This window comes from Macrotis lagotis, chromosome 8 (genome assembly GCF_037893015.1).
Source record: "Macrotis lagotis isolate mMagLag1 chromosome 8, bilby.v1.9.chrom.fasta, whole genome shotgun sequence".
Taxonomy (NCBI): domain Eukaryota; kingdom Metazoa; phylum Chordata; class Mammalia; order Peramelemorphia; family Peramelidae; genus Macrotis; species Macrotis lagotis.
In genome coordinates, this window is record NC_133665.1 from 59,914,739 (window position 1) to 59,940,717 (window position 25,979).

General features: G+C 36.2%; 1 protein-coding gene across 1 annotated transcript in view; it reads right to left on the bottom strand.

Moving 5' to 3' along the window:
- Window positions 1–25,453, bottom strand: part of ECI1 (enoyl-CoA delta isomerase 1) — a 39,200-nt gene extending 13,747 nt beyond the window's left edge. Inside the window, exons 1-3 of the mRNA XM_074197261.1 lie at window positions 25,331–25,453; window positions 24,635–24,754; window positions 611–738 (exon numbers count right to left, since the gene is read on the bottom strand). Coding sequence (XP_074053362.1) covers window positions 611–738; window positions 24,635–24,754; window positions 25,331–25,400 — 318 coding nt within the window. The 5' untranslated portion in view covers window positions 25,401–25,453. The remainder of the gene's footprint in view (window positions 1–610; window positions 739–24,634; window positions 24,755–25,330) is intronic.
- Between the last annotated feature and the right edge of the window lie 526 nt (window positions 25,454–25,979).

Here is a 25,979-nt window from a genome sequence, read left to right on the forward strand (position 1 = left end):
CACACACACACACACACACACACACACACACACAAAAACACACACACACACAGTCTCACTCTGCATGCTAGATGAATAAATAGATTTGCTTATTCTACACCTTATGCTTTACTGATGATTTGGTTAAACTTTTCCCACACATCTTAGGAAAACTAATAAGAATTTACTAGCTACCAATCTAGCCCTGGGATTCCAAAAGAGAAGTAAATCAGGTCCCCAACCCCAATCCTACTTGGAAAATGGTGCCATTCAATCAGAGGAGCAGGAGCTCCTAAGGTTAAATTCCAAGAATACTTCTCTCTTTTAATTGATTCTCCACTCTAGCACTTCTGAAACAATGGCTCAGGTCTCAATATTTTGATGAGTCGAGTATTTCTGGCTGTCCTCCAGTGACAGGAGAATGCCAGACTGACCCTTTCACTCACCTCCAGAATCCTCAGCAGGATTTTATTTCATTATCATCATGTCAGCAAGACTCATGTTTTCCTATGTAGATAATTTTGGTTTTTTAATCTTGAACAAATACCAGATTTTCATCTTACCCAAAAAACATAGAGTCTGAGGGAAAATGAAATCAATAGTAAATAGAAAAAATAAATATAATACATACAGATGTTATGATGACACCTCTGCAACTTTTATCATTTTCCAGTTTTTCTAAGCTTATTACAAATTCAGTTAGTAATTCCAGACTTAAGCTGTTCACTGGAGGATTCTTCAGCTTGATTGTAGCAACTCCTATAATTGCAACATGGAAAAGTTACTACTTTGAATAGAAACATATCAAAGACAAATCTGCTTAACCAATATAAGCAGGAGAAATTAAAATATCTTTTACTGTATTAAGATCTGAATCCCCTAGATGGTTTCATCAAAGATAAAACCTAAAAGGATGGCCAAAGAATGTATTCACTGAATTCTAATCTTACATTGCACATGAAAAGGGGTTTTTTACCCTTGGATAAATATGGAATCAGTCAACAAGTATTTATTAATTGTAAAATTAATGTTCAGTAATATGCTCAATATCATGGCAATTCAGTTCAATTTAACAAAGTATTTACTACAATAGTTCCTATCCTTTTAGTCTGTAGTTTTTGAAAATCTACATGTGCATCAAGCTTTGTCATTTTATCTTTTACTGTCAACAAAACATATAATGTGACCCAGCATAAATATTTTCCACAGGAAGAATAAGTATTATGTATCAGATAAATGAACTATTTTCTGCTAAAAATTATTATATACTATACCCATTCATCTAAATAAATAATGTATAATAAGGAGTAAAATCTTAAATAAACCCTTAACATTTAAGAAAGTAGAAGCAATAAACAATTATACAAAACTAGTTTCCATTTTGTGATCCCTTTTAGGAGTAAAGTTTTGCAGCTTTTGATTTTTTTTCTTCTGCTTTTAGAAATAGTTATTGTATACAGGTTCTATTGATTTAATTTTGCATAGATATTTCCATATTTCCTTGGGTATATCATATTTACCACTTTAAAGCATCATATTACTTCATATTAATAAACCATAATTTGAATCATTCTGGAACAGATGTATTATTTCCTTATTTGCCCTTTCAGGTAGGGCAGCTATAAATATTTTTGTACTAATAGGTTCTTTTAAATAAAGAAATACTAGCAAAGAATCACTGAGTTGAAAAGTATACTTAATAAAATGTTTACACCACTCTTAACAATAGCTGCTCACCTGCCAACATTGAATTTTTAATTTTTCTTGACATTATTACTAGCTAAGTAGATGTAAGGTGATTTCTTAAGACTGCCTTGAACTACATCATTTGAATATCTTTTCATGAGGTTAAGTATGTTTCTTCTTTTGAAAATTATTTGTTCATATCTTTATATATCAATTCCTTATTCTGAATGTTAGCTCTTTAATAAGAATGCCCCTCAAAAAAAAAATAAGAATGCCCCTCCCCCCATAATTGAGATAAATATTTTGTTTCTTTTTCTTCATTTTTAATAATTTTAAAGTATTTGGATTGCTGAATTCTTTGTTGTGGTTGTTGTTATTAAATAGGAAGCCAAATTCATTTTTTGCCATAAAATTATCTATTTTCTCCTTAAGTTTTAATAAATGAGGATTCTATTTCCTAATGCTTTTTATATAGATTTAATGAAATCTAACTTTTTTTAGATGTGCTAAATCCTATTTTTTTATTCTTTTTCTAGCATCGAAGTTTTAATTATTATTCCTTTATACTACACTTTGAGATTTTCACAGGTTTTTTTCATATCTATTGATTTTCTTTTCTACCTACTTTTCTATATAAATTTTGTTAAGTCATCCTATTGTCCTAGAAAATAATGCAATAGTCAAAATACCAATAGTTTCAACTGTAAGTTAGTTTGGAAAGTATTGATATTTTAAATATATTTATTCAACTTAATAATGTACAAGGAAAGATGACTTCATTTGTTCAATTATTCATTTATTTCTTTCAAAATTATATTAAGGCAGTTTTATATAGATCTCTTATATGTCTCAATAGGATAATGTCCAAATATTTGACTTAGCTTGTCTTAACTATAAAATAAAATTTTTCTAAGTGAAAATTTTCGAAATTCTAAAATTTTCATACAGAGGGACAGGTCTGAAGTCAGGAAGACCTGAGTTCAAATGTCACCCTCAGACACTTACTTATCTGTGTGACCTGGGAAAGTCACTTAAATCTATTTGCCTCAGTTTCTCCATATAAAAATGAGATGGAGAAAGAAATGGCACTCCTCTGTCTTTGCCAAGAAAATCCCAAATGGGTTTATAGAAAGTCAGAAACAACTGAACAACAAAATTTCTATCAGTTTTCCTTGATTCTTGTGGATGTGGAGGAATAAAGACCACAGATAATTTTAGAACTGAAGTCTAATTCACATATATTACAGAGAGGGGAAACTGAGGTATCAGGAGATTAAGTGAACCTTACCTTGGGTCACACAGGTAGTAACCTATCTATTTGAACTCTAGTATTCCACAAGAGCCAGAACTATACTGCCAACTTTTGTAAGTTTATTTCATATTCTGCTACTTTACTAAAATATTATTTACATTAAAATGGAAGTTATAAAATTACAATAATTATAAAGGAATAATTGTAAAAAACTTTTGATACTAGAAAAAAATAGAACAGAATTTCAGAATTCAGAAATAGAAATCGGTGTGTGTGTGTGAATAAACAAAAGATTTGGGTTTAGTAAGCCTATGCTTCAAAAGTACGGGAGTATGGAATCCCTATTTAATAAAAATTTCAAGAAAACTGGATAATTGTATGTCAAGAATGAATTTAGGTTCATACCTCATGCCAGTCACCACAACACTCATTGGGTTTAGCAATCTAAATATATTTTTTAAAATCATAAAAAACTGAAAGAGGGGCATTTTTATTAAATATATTTTTTATATTGGACTGTCTTGGGTTTTCTAGGAATGTTTCCTGAAAACATAACTTTTTTTTAATACTTCCTTAATCATTATTATTCCTTTATTTTTTTAATGCTTTATCACTATATTACTAAGATTTCTTTGACAGCTTGAGGAGTGTGAGAGATTAGACATTTCTAATACCTATTTTTTTGAAAGGAATGCCTTCTTATCTTAATTTCTTTCAAACATTCTTAAAAATCATTTCATGCTTCTGTTCTTAAATATTTGTGTTATCATGCATTTTTGCATGCATATTATTTAACTGAAGGATTTCTCTAAGTCTAATAATATTAATAGTCTTTAAATTTTCCTCCTGTGACATGATTTATTACACTGACTGCTTTTCTAGCATTAAACCATGCTTTCATTCCACTTAGAAATGCTCCTTAGTTATGATATTTTTATGGACTACTACATTCTATTTGTGACTATTTAATATTTTCATACTCATTAATCAAGCCTCATCTTAGTTTTGAGATATTCCTGTTTTCTTGAAGTCTTTGAGAAATGTAAACTCAGTCAGGTCCTACTAAAATGCTGCAAAGGTTTCTGGTGTGGTTCAAGTAACAAACTAAATCTTTTGAGGATCAATCTACCTTATCAGAGAGGCTTGTCATTTCTAATTGTCCTCTAAGGTAAATTCCTTGACCATGGCAATACATGCAATACATGGCAATACAAATGTGGAAGTGACCTCCTTCTATTTTTAAAACCTAGCTGGAAAAAAAAGTGGAATAAATAGGGGTAGAAGGTGCTAAAATCAGATTCTATAAATATTAGCTACAGATATTCTAAAGGTGAGGTCTTTGTTAAATGATGATTGAAATGATACAATATTAGTATCAATACTGATATATTCTCATGACAAACCAAACTACAAGACAAAAGTCAGTCACAGTAAAATGGATGGCTTATTAGTTCTTCCTGTAGAGGTCACAAAAAGGAGTTTAGGGGACAGCTAGGTGGTGCAGTGGATAGAGCACCAGGAGTCAGGAGGACCGGAGTTCAAATTAAACCTCAGACCTTAATAATTACCTAGCTGTGTGACCTTGGGCAAGTCACTTAACCCCACTGCCTTGCAAAAACTTTTTTAAAAAAGGAGTTTAGATATCTGGTTTCACTCTTTGTCCAAAAGTCCAAGACATTATTCTAAGTGACACCAGCCCATAATAGTCCCTAGAAAGAAAATATATGAAAGTAACTGGCAGGTTTCTGCAAATAGTTCCTATGTCAGACCACATATTTAGTCATGATACTGAACGAAAAGTTGAGAGATTACAAGAATTCTAATACAGTTATTGTCAGATGGTAAGGAAACAAGTCACTTGATAAAAGGAAATGCAGTGAATTGATGCTGAGTGAGATGAGCAGAACCAGAACAACATTGTACACACTAGCAACATGGGGTGATGATCAACCATGATGGACCTGCTTACCCCACCAGTGCAATAATCAGGGACAGTTTAGGAAATCTGGGATAGAGAAAACCCATCTGTACCCAGACAGGAAACTGGAATTTAAACCAAGACTAAAGCTTATTATCTTCAATTGTTAATGTTGTCTTCTGAATTACATAGTTTTACTATCTGTAATATTTTCTTTCTTCCTTTTGAAGCTGCTTCTAGTCTCACAACTTTCCACATTTTATTAGCAATTGGATTTTCTTAGTTTGAGAAATATGAATTATTTTCAATTCTTTTTTTCTTTAAAATGGATCTGCCTCACAAAAGACCTGAAATAATCACAGTCTAGAGAAAAGAGACTTACAGATATTTTTGACTGTTTCATTTGAAAGTTTACACTTTTTTTGGCATACCCTTTGATTCAGCAATACTACTACTGGGTCTATACCCTAAAGAGATTATGAAAAAGGGTAAAAACATCACTTGTACAAAAATATTCATAGCAGCCCTGTTTGTGGTGGCAAAGAATTGGAAATCGAGTGAATGTCCATCAATTGGGGAATGGCTTAATAAACTGTGGTATATGTATGTCATGGAACACTACTGTTCTCTTAGAAACCGGGAGGGATGAGAATTCAGGGAATCCTGGAAGGATTTGTATGAATTGATGCTAAGTGAGATGAGCAGAACCAGAACACTGTACACCCTAACAGCAACATGGGGGGTGATGATCAACCTTCATGGACTTGCTCATTCCATCAGTGCAACAACTGGGCACAAATTTGGGGTATCTGCGATAGAGAATACCATCTGTATTCAGAGAAAGAATGGTGGAGTTGGAACAAAGACCAGACTATTACTTTAATTAAAAAAAAACCTGTTATTTTGTTATATAATTTTGCTCTCTTTTATTTTATTTTTCTTCCTTAAGGATATGATTTCTCTCTCATTACATTCAACTTAGATCAATGTATACTATGGAAACAATGTAAAGACTGACAGACTAGGGGGGCGGCTAGGTGGCACAGTGGATAAAGCACTGGCCTTGGAGTCAGGAGTACCTGGGTTCAAATCCAGTCTCAGACACTTAATAATTACCTAGCTGTGTGGCCTTGGGCAAGCCACTTAACCCCATTTGCCTTGCAAAAAAAAAAAACCCTAAAAAAATTAAAAAAAAAAGACTAACAGACTGCCTTCTGTGGGGGGTGGGGGGAGGGAAACGAGATTAGGAGAAAAATTATAAAATTCAAAATAAATTTTAAAAAGAAAGTAAGTTTACATTTTTTATGCTTTGTGTTGCTGTATGATTTTTGTACTCTTGGTGGCTAGTTTTTTTCTCTAAAAATCTTTTTTGGAATATTGCTTAATGTTTTGATTTTATGTAGTAAAGCCTGTATTCAGTGTTTTGACAATTAATATTTTTCAAAGTAAATTTGCTTCTGAAATAGCTAACTGTTGCCTTCAGAATATACACTGAATTTTGCTGGACAGATGGTTCTGGGTTCATGGCCCATGCTTCCTAATTTTTAAAAAAATAAGTGATAAATCATCTATATGAGTCAGAATGAAATTCCATCTTCTCTAGTCATCCTTTGTCCTAATTGAAAAGTATGAATGATTTTGATTTCTGCACTTCTGGCCACTTGAATTATTTTTTTTTCCCCTAGTCATTGCAGTATTGGAATTTAACCATTCTAGGAATGTTAAAATATGTTCTTGCTTGTCACTATCAACAGGATCTCTTTTTTCCTTAGCACCTCTAACAATTACATACAGTAAAGCAAATTGACTAACACAATGGTCCTATATGAGAATGCATTTTTGGTTTTCTACATCACCTTTCTGCCACGGAAAGTTATGTTTTATTAGAAAAAACAATTGGTTGCTACTTTGGTGAGGGCTCCAAGACCTTCCAGAATATTCCCCTTCATATTATTGTGGTAGTCATGCATTCCTGATTCTGTTAACATTCTACACTAATATATATGTCTCTCCATATTTCTCTGAATCTGTCATATTCCTAATTTATTATGATGCAACAAAAATCTCATATCATATACAAAATTTTAGTTATTCTGTAATTGCTGGACACGTATTTTCTTTCTAATTTCAACAAAAGATACTGCTACTATATGCATTCTTGTACAGTTGGGTCTTTTCCTTTTATCCTTGATCTCCTTGGATTACATACCTAATAGTTGTATCACTGAGTCAAAGGGGATGTATAGTTTTTTTGTTTTTTTGTTTAGGTTTTTGCAAGGCAAATGGGGTTAAATGGCTTGCCCAAGGCCACACAGCTAGGCAATTATTAAGTGTCTGAGACCAAATTTGAACCCAGGTACTCCTGACTCCAGGGCCGGTGCTTTATCCACTGCGCCACCTAGCTGCCCTGATGTATAGTTTTAATACACATCAAATAATATATTCTAGTGATTTTGTGGTTACAGTAACAAATAATTTAACAGAAATAAAATTCATAACTCCATTGAGTGCATCATCGTGTCTCTTTTTCTCATATCCCTTCCAACAATTACTATTTGTCTCTTGTGTTATCTATGACAATCTGATGGGTGTTAGATAAATTTGTTAAAGGGCATGGAAAGACATTATTGCTCTCCAAAGGTGCATGATATGTCAGATTGAATTTGCTGAATGTAAAAGAAGTCTTTAATAATTTGGGGTCTCATAAATGACATGATAAAATTAATGCTTAAAGAAGATTTATTTGAAATAAATTAAACCACTCAATAGAACCAAGTTTTCCTTGGTCCCATGATTCATGAACAAAGAACAAAATCAATTATTCGTGACGGAAAACTTTAGAGTCATTCTGAACAATAGGGTTTCAACTGAATAGCCCTGAGTATTTCAGAATGCCTTTCAATCTTTACAGCTGAAAAGAAAAGTAGAAAATGTTACTAACCTATGCCTATCTGATTAGGAAAGCTACTCATTTTTTTGAAAGCTATTCATTTTAAGAAAGAACTTTTAAACATTTATGTACAGTAAGCTCCCCTTAAATTCAGATATCACAGTTTTTTCAGTCATCTCCCAACTTATAGGCATTTTATTTGCAGTTTTCTGCTACCACAAAAAAGTACAGCTATTGGATATTGGTATTTATGTAAAACTTTTCAGTTTTGGACCTCTTTAGGATATATGTCTTCAGGCAAGTACTTTAGTCATTTTAGTGGAATAATTCAAAACTGCTTTCCTGGATGGTTGGATCAATTCATAATTCCACCAATAGGTATATTAATTAATGAGCCTGTCTTTTTGTAATCCCTCCAATATTAACTATTGCCATATTTTTTCGTTTATCGAATTTAAAAACAATCCTCAGAGTTGCTTTGATTTGCATCACTCTTTCTTTCACATTGTGGTTAATCATGTTCAATTCTATTGAGAACATCTTATTTGTGCATTATGGGACAGCATACACACCAAATTATTCAGAGCAACACTTTTTGTGGTAGCTTTTTTCCCTTAATCTAGCTGCATTGATTTTATTCATGCAATATTTTTCAATTTCATTTAACTGAAGTAATCTCTTTGGTCTTTTTTAATTTCCTCTCTTCCCTGACATAGCTATGAAAGGCACTTGATCTCATTCTTCAATTTCTTATGGTGTTAAAACTTTATAGTGGATAGAGCACAGGCCCTGAGTTCAAATATGGCCTCAGACACTTAATAATCACCTAGCTGTGTGACCTTGGGCAAATCACTTAACCCCATTGCCTTGCCAAAAAAAACCACACACAAAAATAACTTACTCAGGGCAAATATGTATTTTGAAGCTACAATGATGTATGGTGAAAATGTTGATTTAAACATTCTTTCTATCAAATTGCTTTCTAGCTTTCTCAGCAGTTCTTGTAAAGTAGGGAAATCTTTCCAAGTAATTTGTTTTCAGTTGTACTAAACACTGGGTGACTGAATTTGATTTGAGTCTGATTCTTTTTTTATCTAGTTTGTGGCATTGATATACTTTTCTAATTTTTTACTAAATCATTTTAATTATTGCTTTATAACCTAAGCTGAGATCTAGTCATTCTTTCCCCCCATTATTTTCCTTGAGCTTCTTCCCCCAAATAATACTAAATTTGTAAATTAATTCAGCCCAATAATGAACAATGATTTTCTTCACAGTTATTTAATTCATACTTTAATTCTTTAAGGCAGGATCTTAATACAAAACTCTCTTGTTCCTAGCTTGGTACATTGACTCCCTAAGTATTTTGAATGGGATTTGCCTTTCTAGTATATCCTCCTGGATTGTTATTTTTTTTTTTTTTTTTTAGGTTTTTGCAAGGCAGTGGGGTTAAGTGGTTTACCCAAGGCCATACAGCTAGGTAATTATTAAGTGTCTGAGTCTGGATTTGAAGTCAGGTTCTCCTGACTCCAGGGTAGGTGCTCTATCCACTACGCCACCTAGCTGCTTGGATTATTATTGTTGTAAAAAGTTTTACTTTGTATCCTGATACTTTACTGAAGCTATTGTCCCAATTATTTTGCCAATTCTTGGGATTTTGTAATTTAAACCATCATGTCAGCATAAAGGATAATTCTGCCTCCTTTTTGACTGTCTTTACATCTTTACCTTATTGCTATTGCTAACATTTTTAGAACTATATCAAATAACAGGAAGGGAAGAGGTAGTCCTTATGTTTTGGTAGTGGGGAGAATGTGAAAGAAATGAATAAGCACAACTATTACCTTTTGATGATTTTTTTTTGAGTTATCAGCAGTTGTAAAAGCAGGAGGACATAGAATTTACTTCCTCCTTTTGAATAACAGATTCAGAACTCCCTCTGGGAATAAACATGAAAGGTTAAGAATCATGCCTTGTTCAGTCCTTTGATATTCTACTTTCATTCAGCTAGGTCCTAAACATGGAACTTCTTTAGTTTTTTCCTAGTTTGCTTTGTGATTTATGAGATATGCTATAACAACAGAACTATCAATGTGTTCTTTACATGAGGAATGAACACTGTTTTTGTCCTTCTTCCTTGTTGTCTTTGGGACTCACCTTCTTAGCCTCTGGAAAGCAAAGCTTTCTCTGAGCACTGTGTCCCTTCTAGGAAGTCCTTTAAGGCAAGAGATCAAATGTGGGAAATCTGTGTGAAAGTTACTTTCCTAGAAGTGGAGAAACCTAAATAACAAGAGAAAAAGACATATGCTATTCCCTATTCTATATTTGTATGTGTGCATGAGTGTACTATTTTATAGAGAACTCACACAGGGCAAATGCTCACAGGGGAAATCAAAAGAAGCAATACAGGAATACTCTGAAGGTCCCTCTTAAGAATCTTGGAATTGATTGTGCAGTATGGGAGACAATAGCACAGGACTACCCAGCATGACGTGCTCACATCAGAGAAGGTATGGTACTCTATGAGCAAAGTAGAATTGAAATAACTCAAAGGAAAAGAGAGAGGCAAATTCAGAGATTGTACCCCAAATCATTACATGACTTATTTGAACCTGACCTACGGCAGAGCATGCTGAGTTCATACTGTTCTGATCAGCCAGAGTCAATACATTGTAACTTCACTCTAAAAATAATGATGTCAAAAAATAAATAAAATAGTGATGTCATTTTGGTCCTCTTTAAAAATGAAGGACAACAACCAATCAACATCTATGAATATAACACACACGTACAATGAGAAATTAAAGGTTATAGAAGTTGGCACATGAATTTCCTAGAAAATAGCTACAGAATACTTCAAGAAAGATTTGACCTCAGACTGTGAATGAAAGGTTGAATTCTCTCTGATTCTGATTTCTTACTTATCAACTAAACTAGTTTCCTGAAGTTGCAAAGAACCAAGTGCTAAAGATCTATGGAGGTTTAACTTGAGGCTAGCTGATAAGGCAATTATTCAATAAGGATTTATTAAATGTGTGATAAATACTAAGAACTGGAGATACAAAATTCCTAAGATCAGGAAAAGCTTTCTATGAGGTGGCATACTAGAATTAGGGGTTCTAGGAGATGAAGATAAAGAGGCAGAGAACACCACCTACTATACCCAAAGGCAAACAGAGGAGAAATAGAATGCCTTCTAGGAGAATTTAAGAATGGTTAGCTGAAAAGTACAGTTTGTGAAGAAGAATCTCATGGAAATAAGCTGAGAGGTAAGCCAATGTCAGACTGCAAAAAGCTTTAAATATCAAACTGAAGATGATTTTGTATTTTATCCTAAGAAACCCCTAAAGTTTCATTTTGTTTTGTTAAATAATCAGATTAAGTGACTTTCCCAGGGCCACACAACTTGTACATATCTGAGGTGGGATTTTAACTCAGGTCCTCCTAACTCCAGGTCCAGCAATCCTCTCCAAATGACTTTTGGTCAGCCTTGTGTTTTAGGAAGATTACTCTAGCCATAGTATGGAAGCTGGATTGAAAGAGGCAAAAACTAAAAGTAGAAAGACCAACTAGGAGTTTTTTTTAAGCATACAGATATCTCTTAGAGAGGTCAAAAGGCAATCATACTTAGCATTTAAAAGATTGTTGGTTTTTCATAATCTTTAATTCAGATTTTACTGTTAGGTATACAACTGTCAAAGAGAAAGAAAGATGCCATACACACCAAATTATTCAGAGCAACATCTTTTGTGGTAGCAGACATTTGGAAACAAAGTAGCTATCTATCAAAAGAGGAACAAATTGTGGTCATGAAAAAGGTATTATTGGCTCCATAAGAAATGATGAATATGAAGAATCCAGAGAAGCGAGGTAAGAACTGAGAGGCGTGGGGCAGCTAGGTGGTACAGTGGATAGAGCACTGGCCCTAGTCTCAGGAAGACCTGAGTTCAAATCCAGCCCTCGGACACTTATTACTTAGCTGTATGACCTTAGGCAAATCACTTAACCCCATTGCCTTGTAAAAAGCCCCCCAAAATTAAAAAAAAAAAAAAACCTGAGAGGCATGGTGAATAGAGCCTCACAATGACTTTGTGGCCCAGACAAGTCAGTTAAACCTCTCAATACTTTTAAGCATTGAGACTCTAAGTTGCAAAAGAATGTTTCCTTGCAAGAAGTTCCCTATACCAATGAAATCACAGGTATAGCCACCAGTCCCTGCAGGAAAATTTATATAATACAGAGTGAAATGAGCAGAATCAAGTGACACAACCATTACAATAATGTAAATGGAACAAAAAGCCCACAGCGGAACACTGGGTTAAGTACAAGGAACAGGAAGCTTGGCTACCTTGTCCCCCACCCCCACCCCCACTTTCCTAGGAAGGACATATTTAAAAATTAAGCTGATGTAAAAATAAAAGGTTAACAATTAAAAACTTTTTTAAAAAATTCAAAATCTTAGTTTTCTATTTTCTTACAAAGATGTTCCTTCAGGTTTAAAATGTCATTTCTTCTGGTTTGGACCTGTGAAAAAATAGACATATTTAGCTTTTAAAAACTGACAGATCTACCCAAAGTCCTTTAGTAAGAAGAGGACCATTACTGATGGGAATAGGAAGCCCTTTTCTTCTAAAAATTTTAATCTCATCCCAAGGCCAATTCACTTCTCTGTGGTTTAGAATTTCTTGGCAAAGAATCCTCTAGTTAAAAAAAGAAAGTAAGTGAAAGGTAAAGAGTTTGTAAAAGGTTAAAAAAGAGAAAGGTCAAAACAGAAAATTTTACAAGATTGGAAACAGCCAACATGCTCAAAGGTGGTAAAACATAAAGAAACAGCAAAAATGAATACAAATCAACTCACCCTAAAAGAAAAGGATTTAGCTATTTAAGAAAAAAAAAAGGATGAAGTTCTGAGTAAAGTCTTTTGATAGCTCTTTTCAAGATTCCCAGTTTTATTTTTAATAGATTCAAATCTACAACAGAAAAAACTTTAAAATCTGTCCCTTTCTTCTCCAAAAAGGACCTGCCTACCCCCCCCCACCCCCACCAAATGTCAGAGCCAAGAATCTTTAGAATTCAAAGGCAACTGGAATCTAGAGGAGGACATGTTGTCTGGCTATTTTATACTGATTCTGTAAAACAAAGGACTTTTTGTCAGACTGTTCTTGTCATTTGTCTAGAAAAACAGGTTCCATATGCACCAAATTTTTTTTGAAGAAGAAAAAATGGTATTTTTAGGTTCTAGTAAACTCCAAAGGAATATATTTCTCTAAGCTTTTAAATTATCTGTTTTGCCTTTAAGCATGAGGAGAACCCTATATAGGATTTACAGCAGGTAGTTCTGAGATTATCTAGGCCAGGGATGTTTCATCTTTTCTGTGTCCTGGACCCCCCATTTTGGAAGCCTGGTAACATCCCTCCAGAGAAACCCTTTAACAGCCTGGTAATGCTCATGGCAGCTTGAGTGACAGCAGGGATGGATCCCTTCTCAAAATAAGGGTTACAAAGTCACATACAGGATTAACAAAGAAAATAAATTATATTAAAATATGATTATCAAAATATTTTTAAAAACAAGTTCACAGATCACTAATTAAGAATCTTAACTATAACAGCAACATGGGGATGATGATCAACTTTGATGGACTTACTCATTCCATCAGTGCAACAATCAGGGAGAATTTGGGGCTATCTGCAATGGAGAATGCTATCTGTATCCAGAAAAAGAATTGTGGAGTTTGAACAAAGACTATCTCTTATAATTGCTATCTCTTATAATTTATTTTTCTTCCTTGAGGACAAGATTTCTCTCTCATCACATTCTCCTGAGATCAATGTATACCATAGAAACAATGTAAAGATGAACAGAATGCTTTCTGTGGGGGGGGGGGGGAAGCAAGAATGTGGGAAAAATTGTAAAACTCAAAATAAATATAATCTTTCTAAAAAATAAAATAAAATATTAAAATGATAAAAAAAAAAAAAAGAATCCTAACTAGTTCAACCAACTGAATTTATGGAGGAAAAAACTTCAGCCAAGATAGGTTTTGTGACATGCCCAAGTTTACAAATGTAGTAAATAAGCTGGGTCAGGATTTGAATCCAAGTCTTTTTATATCAAGTCTGGTATTCTATATACTATATCATGCTGATCTTTTTTAGCTTCTTTTTTTTTTTTTAGGTTTTTGCAAGGCAAATGGGGTTAAGTGGCTTGCCCAAGGCCACATAGCTAGGTAATTATTAAGTGTCTGAGGCCGGATTTGAACTCAGGTACTCCGGACTCCAAGGCTGGTGCTTTATCCACTACACCATCTAGCCAACCCCAACACCACCTAGCCAACCCCAATGCTGATCTTTTTTTTACCTCCTATCAACTACTCCACCATTATATCATCTCTAAAGATCCCAAAGTGCTCTGGAGGAAATAGTATCAGCACTGATTTAAGGAGGCTTGAAGAAGAGCTCCAAAATTATCTCATAGCTAAACAACATTTTAATAGGGATTTGAAATGCTAGAAAGAAGCTTGTTGGGGGTGGTGAGGCTAAACTTGCCACCAAAAATCTGGACTCATTTATAAAGTCTTATTTATACTATTTGCCAACCATGACACCTGTAATTACTGAACTTTTTCCTGGCAGAGTTACTTTAAAGCAATTTATTTAAAGGAATGCTGGAGCCAGTTTTTTTTTTTTTGGCAAGGGAAATAGGGTTAAGAGACTTGCCCAGGGTCACACAGCTAGGTAATTATTAAGTATCTGAGGCTGGATTTGAACTCAGATCCTCCTCTATCCACTGAGCCACCTAGCTGCCCCAGTTAGTTTTTACAAATGCTACAAACCAGAGCTTGATTTACTGTTTTGTTGTGTCAAGACTCAGGAAAGTGAAGGAGAAAATGTTAATAATGTAGATTAAAAGTAAAAATGTATCATGTGTCTATTTTTTTTTCTTGGAGAATTGGTTGTGAAATATTTAACAGTATATTATCAGTGTCCCTAGGCCACAAAATTGTATAACACTACTTTTCACAGTTGTAGTCTTACAATCAATCAAGCTTTGGAAGATATTCAGCAGAAATGTAGATGTATATGTGTTTATATATGTATGTCTTCCAGTGGAAAATACTTTTTTCAAATTTGTGTTCTACTTTATAAATTGGTCCCTTGTTGCAATCATTTTATTTTCCGATCATTTCATAAGGAAGTCTATTTCGGATTAATCAGTCTTCCATCAATTCTAAGCTTTAAGGAGCCTAACATTCAAATCAGACTCTCAGCAGGTAGAACTACTAAAGAATCTGATACAGTAGCAAACCTACTGGGATCAGATCTTGACTCTTCTATACATAAAATTTCAAAAATTAGAAATATAAAAATTATTTTATTTTATTGTTATAACAGAAAATTAAACTAATGTAATTTTTTTTATCTAATATATTTCTATTTCTCCCCATGGAAAATCTTAAAGAAAATTTAATAGATAGTAGATGGCTGAAACAAGTCACGCTTTATAATTCCTAGAGTGATTTATAGATACTATTTCATTTTTATCAGCATAATCCTTATTTTTATTTTATAGATGGGGAAACAAATTCAGGTTGAGTGACTGATTCCAAGGTTGCACAATTAGCAGATGACAGATGTCTCCATACACTACTTCTCATGTTTTCTATCATACTACATTATTCCTGAAACCACTGGGACATATTTAACAATGAGTTTGTTTGCTTTAAAATACATATTTATCATAAAATTTCAATACTTTTCTACAGTTCTTTGTAGAACTCCCTCTACTGGTACATATTTTAACCTATGTATGCATAATCATTTCCAGTGTTCTCACTCTACTCAGACTCCTTTCCAAAGTAACCAATGAATTTTAATTTGCCAAGCTTAATGATCTTTACTGAATCCTCATCCTTCTTGACTTCTCAGCAACACTTAAATATATTAGCACTCTTTTTTCTCTCTCCTGACTCAACTCCTACTAGGATGATGACTCCTTAGCTTCCTCTGTCGGATCCTTGAATCCTTCTCTATACAACCCTCTTTCTCTGTATAGGTCTCCAAAACTCTAATCTGAGACTCTTCTCTGCATATTTTCTCATGGTAAGCTCAGTAGATCCCATGGATTCCACTGTCATTTCTACAACTGGTAGATGAATTAAAATTCATCTCTTTATCATCCAGCTCTAGTTTTTCTTCTGAGTTCTAGAGTCCTAAATCTCCAACTGCCTATTACATATCTCCAAATGGGTATTCCTTTGGCCTCTCAAACTCATTATGTCCAAGACAGAATTCATTATCCATTCCTTTTCTGAAATTCTCCTCTTATTAGAATGTGAATTCTTTCAGAGCAGAGATGGCCTTGCTTTTCTATTTGTAGCCACAACATTAAGACTAGTATTTGGTACATAATTAAGTACTTAATTGTTGTTGTTTGTCCTTCCTTCTCAAAGTTCAGAACATCTGGGGGTGATGCTATGATATGCAAGTGAAAGGGAGGTTACTAGTTTCACTTTCTTCTGAGTCCAGTGGCCAGGTATAGATCAAGATGATCCTGGATGCAATGGGTAACCTTGGTCTTTTTAAGCTAAGGGCTTTCCTAGGTCTCAGATTGACTGAGGCAATGCCCATTCAATGATTAAGGCTAAGTAAGAGAGACATGAGGCCAAGAATAACCACTCTTACTTAGTCAAAAGAAAGTTAAACTTGGGGGGACAAGACCCTCAGGGTTCTTCAATCATTAAGGCAAGAAAGAAGGAAATGAAGCAAAGAACATCCTCTTTTACACAATTCCAACAACAAAAAAAAATCAATTTGAGGGGGGAAAACCTTCAGGTTTTCCAGTCAAAACAGAAACAATTGCTGTTTGCATTCAGTCTGAGTCAATCAGGGTCCAAAAACTGACTAAGTGAGCTTAGCAGGAGACCTATTGCTGGTTAATAGAGGAGAGCCAGAATGATTTGAAGCCTTATCACATCTTTGGGCAGAGTACTCAAAAGTATGGGAAGAAAAAAGAAAGAAAGAAAAGAGATGAGAGAAGTTGTGTAGCCCAATTTGCCAGCAGTAGGGTCACTCCTTTTACTCACAGAGGTTGTGTAGTCTGAGTCAAACTATGACCTGGAAAAGAAGCCCTTAGCTTAAAAAAGGCCAAGGTCTTCCACTGTATCCAGAGCCATCTCCAGACATCCCAATCCATATCTGGCTACTGGACCCAGATGGTATGGGAGAAAGTGAAGCTTTCATCACTTCCTGGATATCGTGGTCTTTGAGAATGAAGACAAACAACAACTTAATAAAACACCTTTCCATTCATTCATTTTATAGATAAGAAAACTGAGGCTCAGAGAAGTGAAAAGACTTGCCCAGTCACATAATTATTATGTCTGTGGCAAAATTTAAATCCAGGTCTGTTCTAATTCCAATCATAGCACCCTAGAGCCCACCTTTACACATAAAAACACTTTCTGAATCCCCCAACTGCTGCTGCTCACTCTCCCAAACAACCTTGTATTTAAACTACTTTTTATATATTTGTATTGTGTAAATCTTAAAATGAGAGGTTAAAATAAAATGAAAGAAAATATAGATTAGACATTTATTCTCTAGGAATTACCATAAAGGTGGAGGTCATTTGTTCATGATGACTTTTCAAAGGATTTACCATAAACCTATAAGGAGTCAATTATAGTAAAATGATTGTAAAACAGCATCTTCAAAATGGGGGAAATAAAGTGATAAGGCCAAGAACAATGAACTGTGCATATCAGCACTGACTATTGACCAACTAAAATTGTTGTTTCCTGGTCTGGGGGGGGGGGGTTCCAATTTTCTTTTTCTAATAATAGGCTTGATTATTTCTCAAGAAAAATTTGTTTTGAGATTATTTCTTTTACCAAAAAGGAAGATACTTACAAGTATCCAGAATATACTTAGAAAAGCATGGTCACTGACATACTTTGCAGACAGAACGCCATCAGATATCTCCAGAAGAAATGGACCAGAATTTTATGTTATAGTTATAGTTGATTTTCTCCCTCTTGCACTTCTAAATTCTTTACACAGGTTGTTTAATCAAAGGGGACTGCCTCCTTTTTATCTCTGTAACTTTCCCCTTGGTCTCTGCAAATGTGTTGTCCATCTTTAAACCCTGTCCCATAGATAGACTTTATGTTTGTTACCTGCCTATTCTTCTAGCAACCCTAGGTCTCCAAGAGAGGCTATCTTTCCCTCTAATATGCCCCTCAGCTTTTTTTCCTACCCATCTTCAGTTCATCTATAGCTGACATAATGACTTTACCTTTAGTCAAAATGGGAGAATGTCAAAATATATTAAGTTTCTCAAAATCATATTCCTGATAAAATCTGATATTTTTAGAGAATTCTCAGCTTTCATACCTCAGTCACCTTTGCCACTAGGGAAGTCAAGATTCATTGGGAACCCCCCCCCTTGCTAATTAAAAACTCAGGCAGACAATTGATTAAAAATTTGGAAAACTTTTCTTGCCCTTATGATGCTTAAAGTCTAGGAAGAGATAATTCATTACATAGTATTGTATAAGGATGATTGTCCTTGAGAAACAATTAGACAACTTGATATTGTACTACTTTCATAAAGAGGAGATTAATGAGTTAATGATTAATGATTCCCCCCCCCATCCTTTGGTTTTGGATAATCGTTCCTGTCTCTCTGGGTTTGGGGAGTCATCTTGGACCAATGGTCTTCATCTATAGGTTTATGGTAAATCTGAGAGAATAAACCTTTATATCTAACCTCTATTTTCTTAGTACAAACTTGCCAGTTATGCCATTTTATGCTCTTTACACTACACATTTCTTAATAAGGATGGGGAATGTGCTGACTATATATTATATACAAGTCCAACAAACTAATAAGAACCATGGGATTCAATACTACTAAAATATGTCGAAAATGTATGACAAGTCAAGATAGTGGAATAGCTGGAAGAAATACAGTACTCCTGGTACAGTCAAGATGGCAACAGGAGAAGAGCCTCTCTTAGGTGCTCTCTCTCTCTATAATATTTCAAAAATCATAAAATAAGGACTCTAACTAAATTTGTGAGAGACAGAACCCACAGAGGGGTCCAGTGAGGCAGTTCTCCAGCCCAAGGTAATCTGGAAAATAGTGGAAAGGCTCCGCTCCATGGGGTTAGAGGGGAGGCTGCCAGAGTGAAGGAACTTCAGTCTTCCGGAGGCAGCCCCAGGGTGCCTAGTTGCAACCTACACCCTGGGGAGCACCAGGCACAATTTGAAAGATCAGCAGGGGGACCTCTGCCAGAGCAAGCACATGAAGCTCAGCCCTCAGGGCACTCAGTGAGTACTTAGCATACCCAAGGTAGCTCTGACCACATTCAGATCCTGATCACAGTCTAGGCCTCCCATAGAACAGCAGGTTCCCCCCACCTTAGATCCATGGCAGAGGGGTACACTTGTGTTCATTCACAGACTGGGAGGGAAGACAGAGCTTCACACACACTGAGATCCTTGTGTAGGTATATGTCCCAATAATACTCAAAAACTCAGGAAGCACCCCAAAACCAGGCACAGGCTGGAGAAATGAGTAAACAGAGAGAGAAAAAAAGAGGAATACCATTGAGAAATACATTTTCTGTGATTCCCAAGAATCCTGCTCAATCTGAAGATGAGGAAGTACAAACTCCGGCATCTAAAGACTCCATGAAAAATGGAAGTTGGGCTCAGGCTATGACAGAGCTCAAAAAAGATTTTGAAAATCAAGTAAGGGAGATAGAAGAAAAACTGGGAAAAGAAAATAGAGAGATGCAGGGAAAAACATGAAAAAGAAGTCAGCAGCTTAGTCAAGGAGGTTAAAAAAAATGCTGAAGAAAATGACATATTGAAAACCAGCACAGGTCAAATGGATAAAAGTTCATAAAGTTATAGAGGAGAAGAATGCTTTAAAAAGCAGATTTGGCCAGATGGAAAAAGAGATAAGAAAGCTCTCTGAGGAAAACAAATCCTTCAGATGTAGGAAGCTACTGACTTTATGAGAAGTCAAGACACAATACTTCAAAACCAAAAGAATGAAAAATTAGAAGAAAATGTGAAACATCTCATTGAAAAAACAACTGATCTGGAAAACAGATTCAGGAAAGCTAATTTAAAAATTATTGGGATATGGGGGCAGCTAGGTGGCGCAGTGGATAGAGCACCAGCCCTGGAGTCAGGAGTACCTGAGTTCAAATCTGGTCTCAGACACTTAATAATAACCTAGTTATGTGGCCTTGGGCAAGCCACTTAACCCTATTTGCCTTGCAAAATCCTAAAAAAAAAAACAAAACCCAAGCCCCCCCAAAAAAAACAATCCCTAAGAATATTATAGCCAAGTTCCAGAACTCACAAGTCAAAGAGAAAATATTACAAGCAGCCAGAAGGATACAAGTTAAATATCATGGAGCTGTAGTCAGGATCACACAGGACTTAGCAGCAACTACATTAAAGTCTTGTAGGGCTTGGAATATAATATTCTGGAAGGCAAAAAAGCTCAGAATGCAACTGAGAATCAACTACTCAGAAAAACTGAATGTCCTCTTCCAGGGAAAAAGATGGACTTTCAATGAACTAGGGGAATTTCAAATGTTCCTGTTAAAATGGCCAGAGATGAACAGAAAGTTTGATCTTCAAATACAGGACTCAGATGAAACATAGAGACTGGAGGAGAAGGGTAAAATATGAGAGACTTAATGATGATGAACTACATGTATTACTGCATAGAAAAATGATACTGATAATACTCATAAAAAACTTTTCATTTAATAGAGCAAGTAGAAGGAGCTTTCATAGATGAAGCACAGGAGAGAGCTGAATTTGAAGATATAATAATTGTAAAAATGGAGTCAATAGCTAAAAGGGAAATGTAATGGGGAGTAAGAGAAAGGAGAGGTGGAATAGGCTAAGATATTTTGTATAATAAGATTTTTTTTTATTACAATGAGCTATTGCAATGATATGGGAGGGGGAAAGGCGAGGGGAAATGAGTGAACCTTTGCTCTCATCAGAGGTGGCTCGGAGAGGAAACAGCATATATATTCAATGGTGTATAGACATCTAGAGTAAGAAGGAGAGAAGGGGGATGGGGAAGGGGGGATGTGAGTGATGGAGGAGAAGGTGGACTGTGGGGGAGAGTGGTCAGTCAGATATAACACATTTTCTTTTTTACTTCTTGCAAGGGGCTGGGATTAGATGACCACAGGGCTGGGTGATTGCTGGGCCTCAGGGGTGGTATGTGGGCTGGGGGCTTCTTGGCTCCAGGGCCAATGATCTGTCTGCTGTGACACTCAGCTATCCTACAGCACATTTAAGAAAAGGGACAGAGTGAAAGGAGAGAGAAAATATAGTGTATGGTAGTGGGGAAGTACAAATGGAGGGAGTTGCGATCAGCAATGGCAACAGCGGAAAAATATGGAAGTAGCTTTTATGATGGACTTATCATGAACCCACCTGCGACAGAGCTGGTAGTGTTGGAACACAGACTGAAGCACATTTATTATTATTATTATTATTATGTTTTGGGGGGGGGTTGCAGGGAAAATGGGGTTGGGTGGTTTGTCCAGGGCCACACAGTTGGGTGAGTGTTGGGTGTCTGAAGCTGGATTTGAGCCCAGGTGCTCCTGACTCCAGGGCCAGTGCTCTGTCCACTGCACCAACTAGTTGCCCCTATTATTATTATTATTATTATTATTATTATTATTTTATTTTATTTTGGGTTTTTGCAAGGCAATGGGGTGGGAGTGGCTTGCCCAGGGTTACACAGCTGGGTGATTGTTGGGTGTCTGAGCCCAGATTTGAACCCAGGTGCTCCTGACTCCAGGGCTGGTGCTCTGTCCACTGTGCCACGTAGCTGCCCCTATTATTATTATTATTTTTAATTTTAATTATTTCTCTTTACTGCTCATGAGGGTCTATATTTGGGGGAGGGGGTATTATGTTTACTCTTAAACAATAATATTTTAGTAATATATAAAAAAACATCATTTATACAAAAATAAAAAGAAATATAATATATAAAAATATATAAATATATAAATATTTAAATATATAAAAAAAGCAACAGTACTCCCTCTCTCTACAACATCTCCAAAAAGATCCATAAAACTTGTCAGACTAAATCGTGATCAAAATAATCTGAGAAAAAAAATCAGTCTTTTCTCCAGTCATGGTTAGTTTGAGGAGACAGAAAGAGATCAGCACATTGGGGACAAGGCCTAGCAAATAGTGCAGAGGATGAAGTAAAGATTAAGTAGTTCCAGATCCAGGAGAGGCCTAGGCTTGTATAGACTATGGGAACAAGTGTCTCTTAGCAGCGTTGTGGCTCACTACCCAGTTCTGGGTCAAATTCAGGATGAGGAGAAATCATAGACTCTAGAATGTACTGAGCAAGTAGCAGCTTCCAACTCAGTCTAAAGCCTGTAAGGGAATAGACAGAGTAAAAATCTCAGACCAAAGAGAAGCCTATCGCTCTATCACTCTGAACCAGTACCACTTTCCAGGTGACTGATAGTGGGCTGAACCTGACATCCGTCTTTTGAAACTTCAAACGGAACAAGCCGTCAGGTCTGTTCCAAACCCAGGTCAGAAACATTCAGAACTCAGACTAAGGGGTAGTACTGAGCCTTTGATCAGACTCTGGGTACAAGGAAAACTTTCAGGTCCTTAGCCTCAGCTGCCCCTGAGATTCTGGAATAACATGGCAATCAATAGGCCTGGAAAGCAGGAACAGATCCAGATATTCCACGAGGAGTATGCAGAGAATGACCATAACACAAAGTCTGAAGATAGGAAACAGGATGGAATAATAAGCAAACAAAAAAAAAAGAATACATCATAAAAAACTATTTCTATGATAGGGACACTCAAGACACAAATCCAGAAAAGAATGACTCCATTATATCTATAAGCAAAGGAAAGTACAGGTTTCACACAAATTCAACTATGGTTCTTCAAAAAAATGAAGCAAGTTAAAAAAGAGAACTAAAAATGCCTTTATGAATTAAATTAAAGTATTTAAGGAAACAAATCAGAAAATAAATAGAAGCCATGAAGAAAGAATTGGGAAAGAAATTAACAGTTTGGCACAAGAGTAACTATGGTCAACTATTAACATTAGCATGAATTAGAAACTAATAACTCCATGAGACAATCAGAAATAATAAAATATAGTCAAAAAAAACTAAAAAAAAATATGTAAGTTATCTCCTAGCAAAGACAAATGTCCAGGAAAACAAGTAGAGGAAAATAGAATCTAAGAATGATTTGGCTAACTAAAAGTCATAACAAAAAAAAAAAAGAGCATAGATATCATATTTGAAAAAAAAAATCATGAAAGAAAATAGCTAAGCTCTCCTAGAACCAGAGGGTAAAGTGGAAATAGAAAGCAACATTCTGAAACTCCGAAATCAAAATTCTAAAGGAAAAAAAAAGTAAAAAGTACAAAGCAGAGAACAAAAGAAAACCAAGAAGGAAGCAAGTAAAACTGGATAGCTTTAATAGCTTTTACATAGGTTTTCTTGAAATAGAAATTGATTATTTTATATTGAACTCGCTCTTATGGTCTGCTGTGTTCATGGCAATTTTTTATCCTTTTCTTATTTTGTATTTAAATGTAAAATTTAAAAATTTTCAAAAAGAAAATTCCCAGAAATATCATAGCCAAAATCCAGAGCTTCTAGATTAAGGGAGGGTGGAGGGAATGTTACAAGGAGTCATGGCATGAGAAATATAAATAACTTTTTTTTTTTTGAGTCAAAGAATGGGAAACTGAGGGGATTGCCCATCAATTTGGTTGAGGAAATTATGGTATATACTATTGTGCTTTAGGAATACTATTGTGCTATAAGAAATGTCAAAGGGGATTGTTTCTGAGAGACTTGCTAAGATGTGTGCGAACTAATAGTGAGTGAAGTGAGCAGAACCAGGAGAATAATTTATACAATAATATTTTATAAAATTTATATAATGTAAAGATAAACAACTTTGAAAGTCTTAGCAACACAGATCAGAGTAATGATCAAACATGATTCCAGAGGACTTGAGGATTCAGTACAGAATGAGACATTTTTTGGGGGGGCGGGGAAGAGAGGTGCAAGGCTAATATGAATTTGTTTTACTTAAGTAGACATATTTATAACAGGAGTTTGGTTTTTCTTTCTTTCTCAATGAGGTGGGAGGGAAGAGATTTAAAAGGAGAGAATGCAGATTTTGGTGAATTAAAGAAATAAAATTTAATTTAAAAAATTTTTACTAATTAATTAATATTGGAAAAACTATACTTTAGTTGCAAATATATTTATATTTATATGAAAAAGATCATTAGGCCGTAGTGTATAGCCTAAATTCAAAAGGCAGTGACAAGGTATAAAAGAATTAGGAGATTCAGTTGGAGGGGTAGATTTTAGTGAAAAGTCTTCAGTTAGCCATATATTATTTATTTATCTTTTTTAGGTTTTTGCAAGGCAAATGGGGTTAAGTGGCTTGCCCAAGGCTACACAGCTAGGTAATTATTAAATGTCCCAGGCTGGATTTGAATTTAGGCACTCTTGACTCCAGGGCCACCTAGCCGCCCCATCCATATATTATTAACTTGGATTAGTTATTTCACCTCCCTGGGCTTCATTTTTCCTCATGTGCAAAAAATTAAGGAATTGGACTAGATGATCTCCGAGGCCTTTTTCCAATTTTAATGATATATGACTTTTGGTCCATTAATTGATGTACTTTTCTTGTGTAATCTCTTTCAGATTAAATTGGGTAAAAACTAGATGACAGATAAGTGAAATCTTTTAAAGCCTAGGGGGTAAAGTAAACAAAAGAAAAGAATAAACCTAACTCTCAACAGAGAGGTAATTTAGAACAAAGTTCCTATAGGCATTACCAAGATTTTGATCCATATCCACTAGAATTCGGTGATTACTATATGGTCTTCTTGATGTTGTTGCTGGAAATCCTAGGGAGCTCGGCATTTTTTCCAGTCTGTGTGGAGTAGAAAAGGTTCCTGTGAATATAGAAGCACATTTCCCCCATTACCTTTTCTGCAGGGTTAGTACACCTCCTAGGACTTTGCTATCCACCTAGACAGAGCCAGTTTTCTCCTTCTCTGAAGGGACTTGACCCTTTACATTCTTCTCCTGAGGCTAAGCCCCAGATCCCTGACCTAATATTTTTTATAACTTTTTCAAAGGTCCAGGGCACTTAAGGGAAAAAATGACAAGCATTTATTTTTAGGGACAGAACGCCATTTCCTCTCCTAGGGCTTTTGGTGGGGAAGGAGATAAAAGTGGGTATGTAAGCAAGGGAGATCAGACAAGAAAGAGCACCGGGCAGAGGGCAGAGAGCAGGGCAATGGTCAGGGTTGCAGTCACCGGGCAAGGGAAGTGGCGGGAGCAGCTGTCAGGGGGCAGCCCTGGCTACTTTGTCCCGGCAACATTAACCCGACCCGCCAGCCCCAGGCTTTAGGGACCTGCGGGCCGGCCCAACGCGGGGCTGGCCAGTTCTGCTCCTTTCCGCGGTCCGGCCCGGCCCCCCGCAGCTGACCAGCCCTGCCAGGCTCGGAGACGGGGGAAAACCTGACCTGAGCGAAGGAGCGCCAGGCCCGGGCCGCCGGGCCCCCGTTTCAGCGCGGACACCACCCTCAGCGCCATCTTTGGCCAGACTCCGGGCCCGAGCCCCAGCCCCGGGCGAAGAAGGGCAGGAGGCGGGGCGGGGCAGGCCGGGCCTGGAACGCCCCACCCCACCTTCCGGCCCCCCAGCTGGCGAGGGGGAAGGGCCCAACGGCTGTGGGCACGGCCCCCGGGCCCCCCGCTCCCGCCCGCGGCCGGGGGTCTGGGCCGGCGCCGCCTCCGGCCCCAGCTCGCGGACCCTGCAGCCTAGTCCGGGCTCCACGCGCGCTGGCTCCCCGCCAGGCCCCCAGGATACCCGCAAAGGCCACAACCGATGCCACCTCCAAACAGGATGCCCCCCGGGGGGCTGTCTTCAAGCCCCAACCCCACGAGCCGCCTTTCGCGCCCCCCTGCCTGCCTGCGCCCGGGCATCTAGAGTCGTGAGCCCTGCTTCTCCGAACCATTGCACTACCTAACTGTCCCATTTATGCATATATGTATAAATATATTTACATATGTGCAGTGTCTATATGTGTACACATTTTTATACATAAAGATGTATTACATAATATATAGCAATATAAAGATGACTGTTATGTGTGTTTAATGAATATATGCATA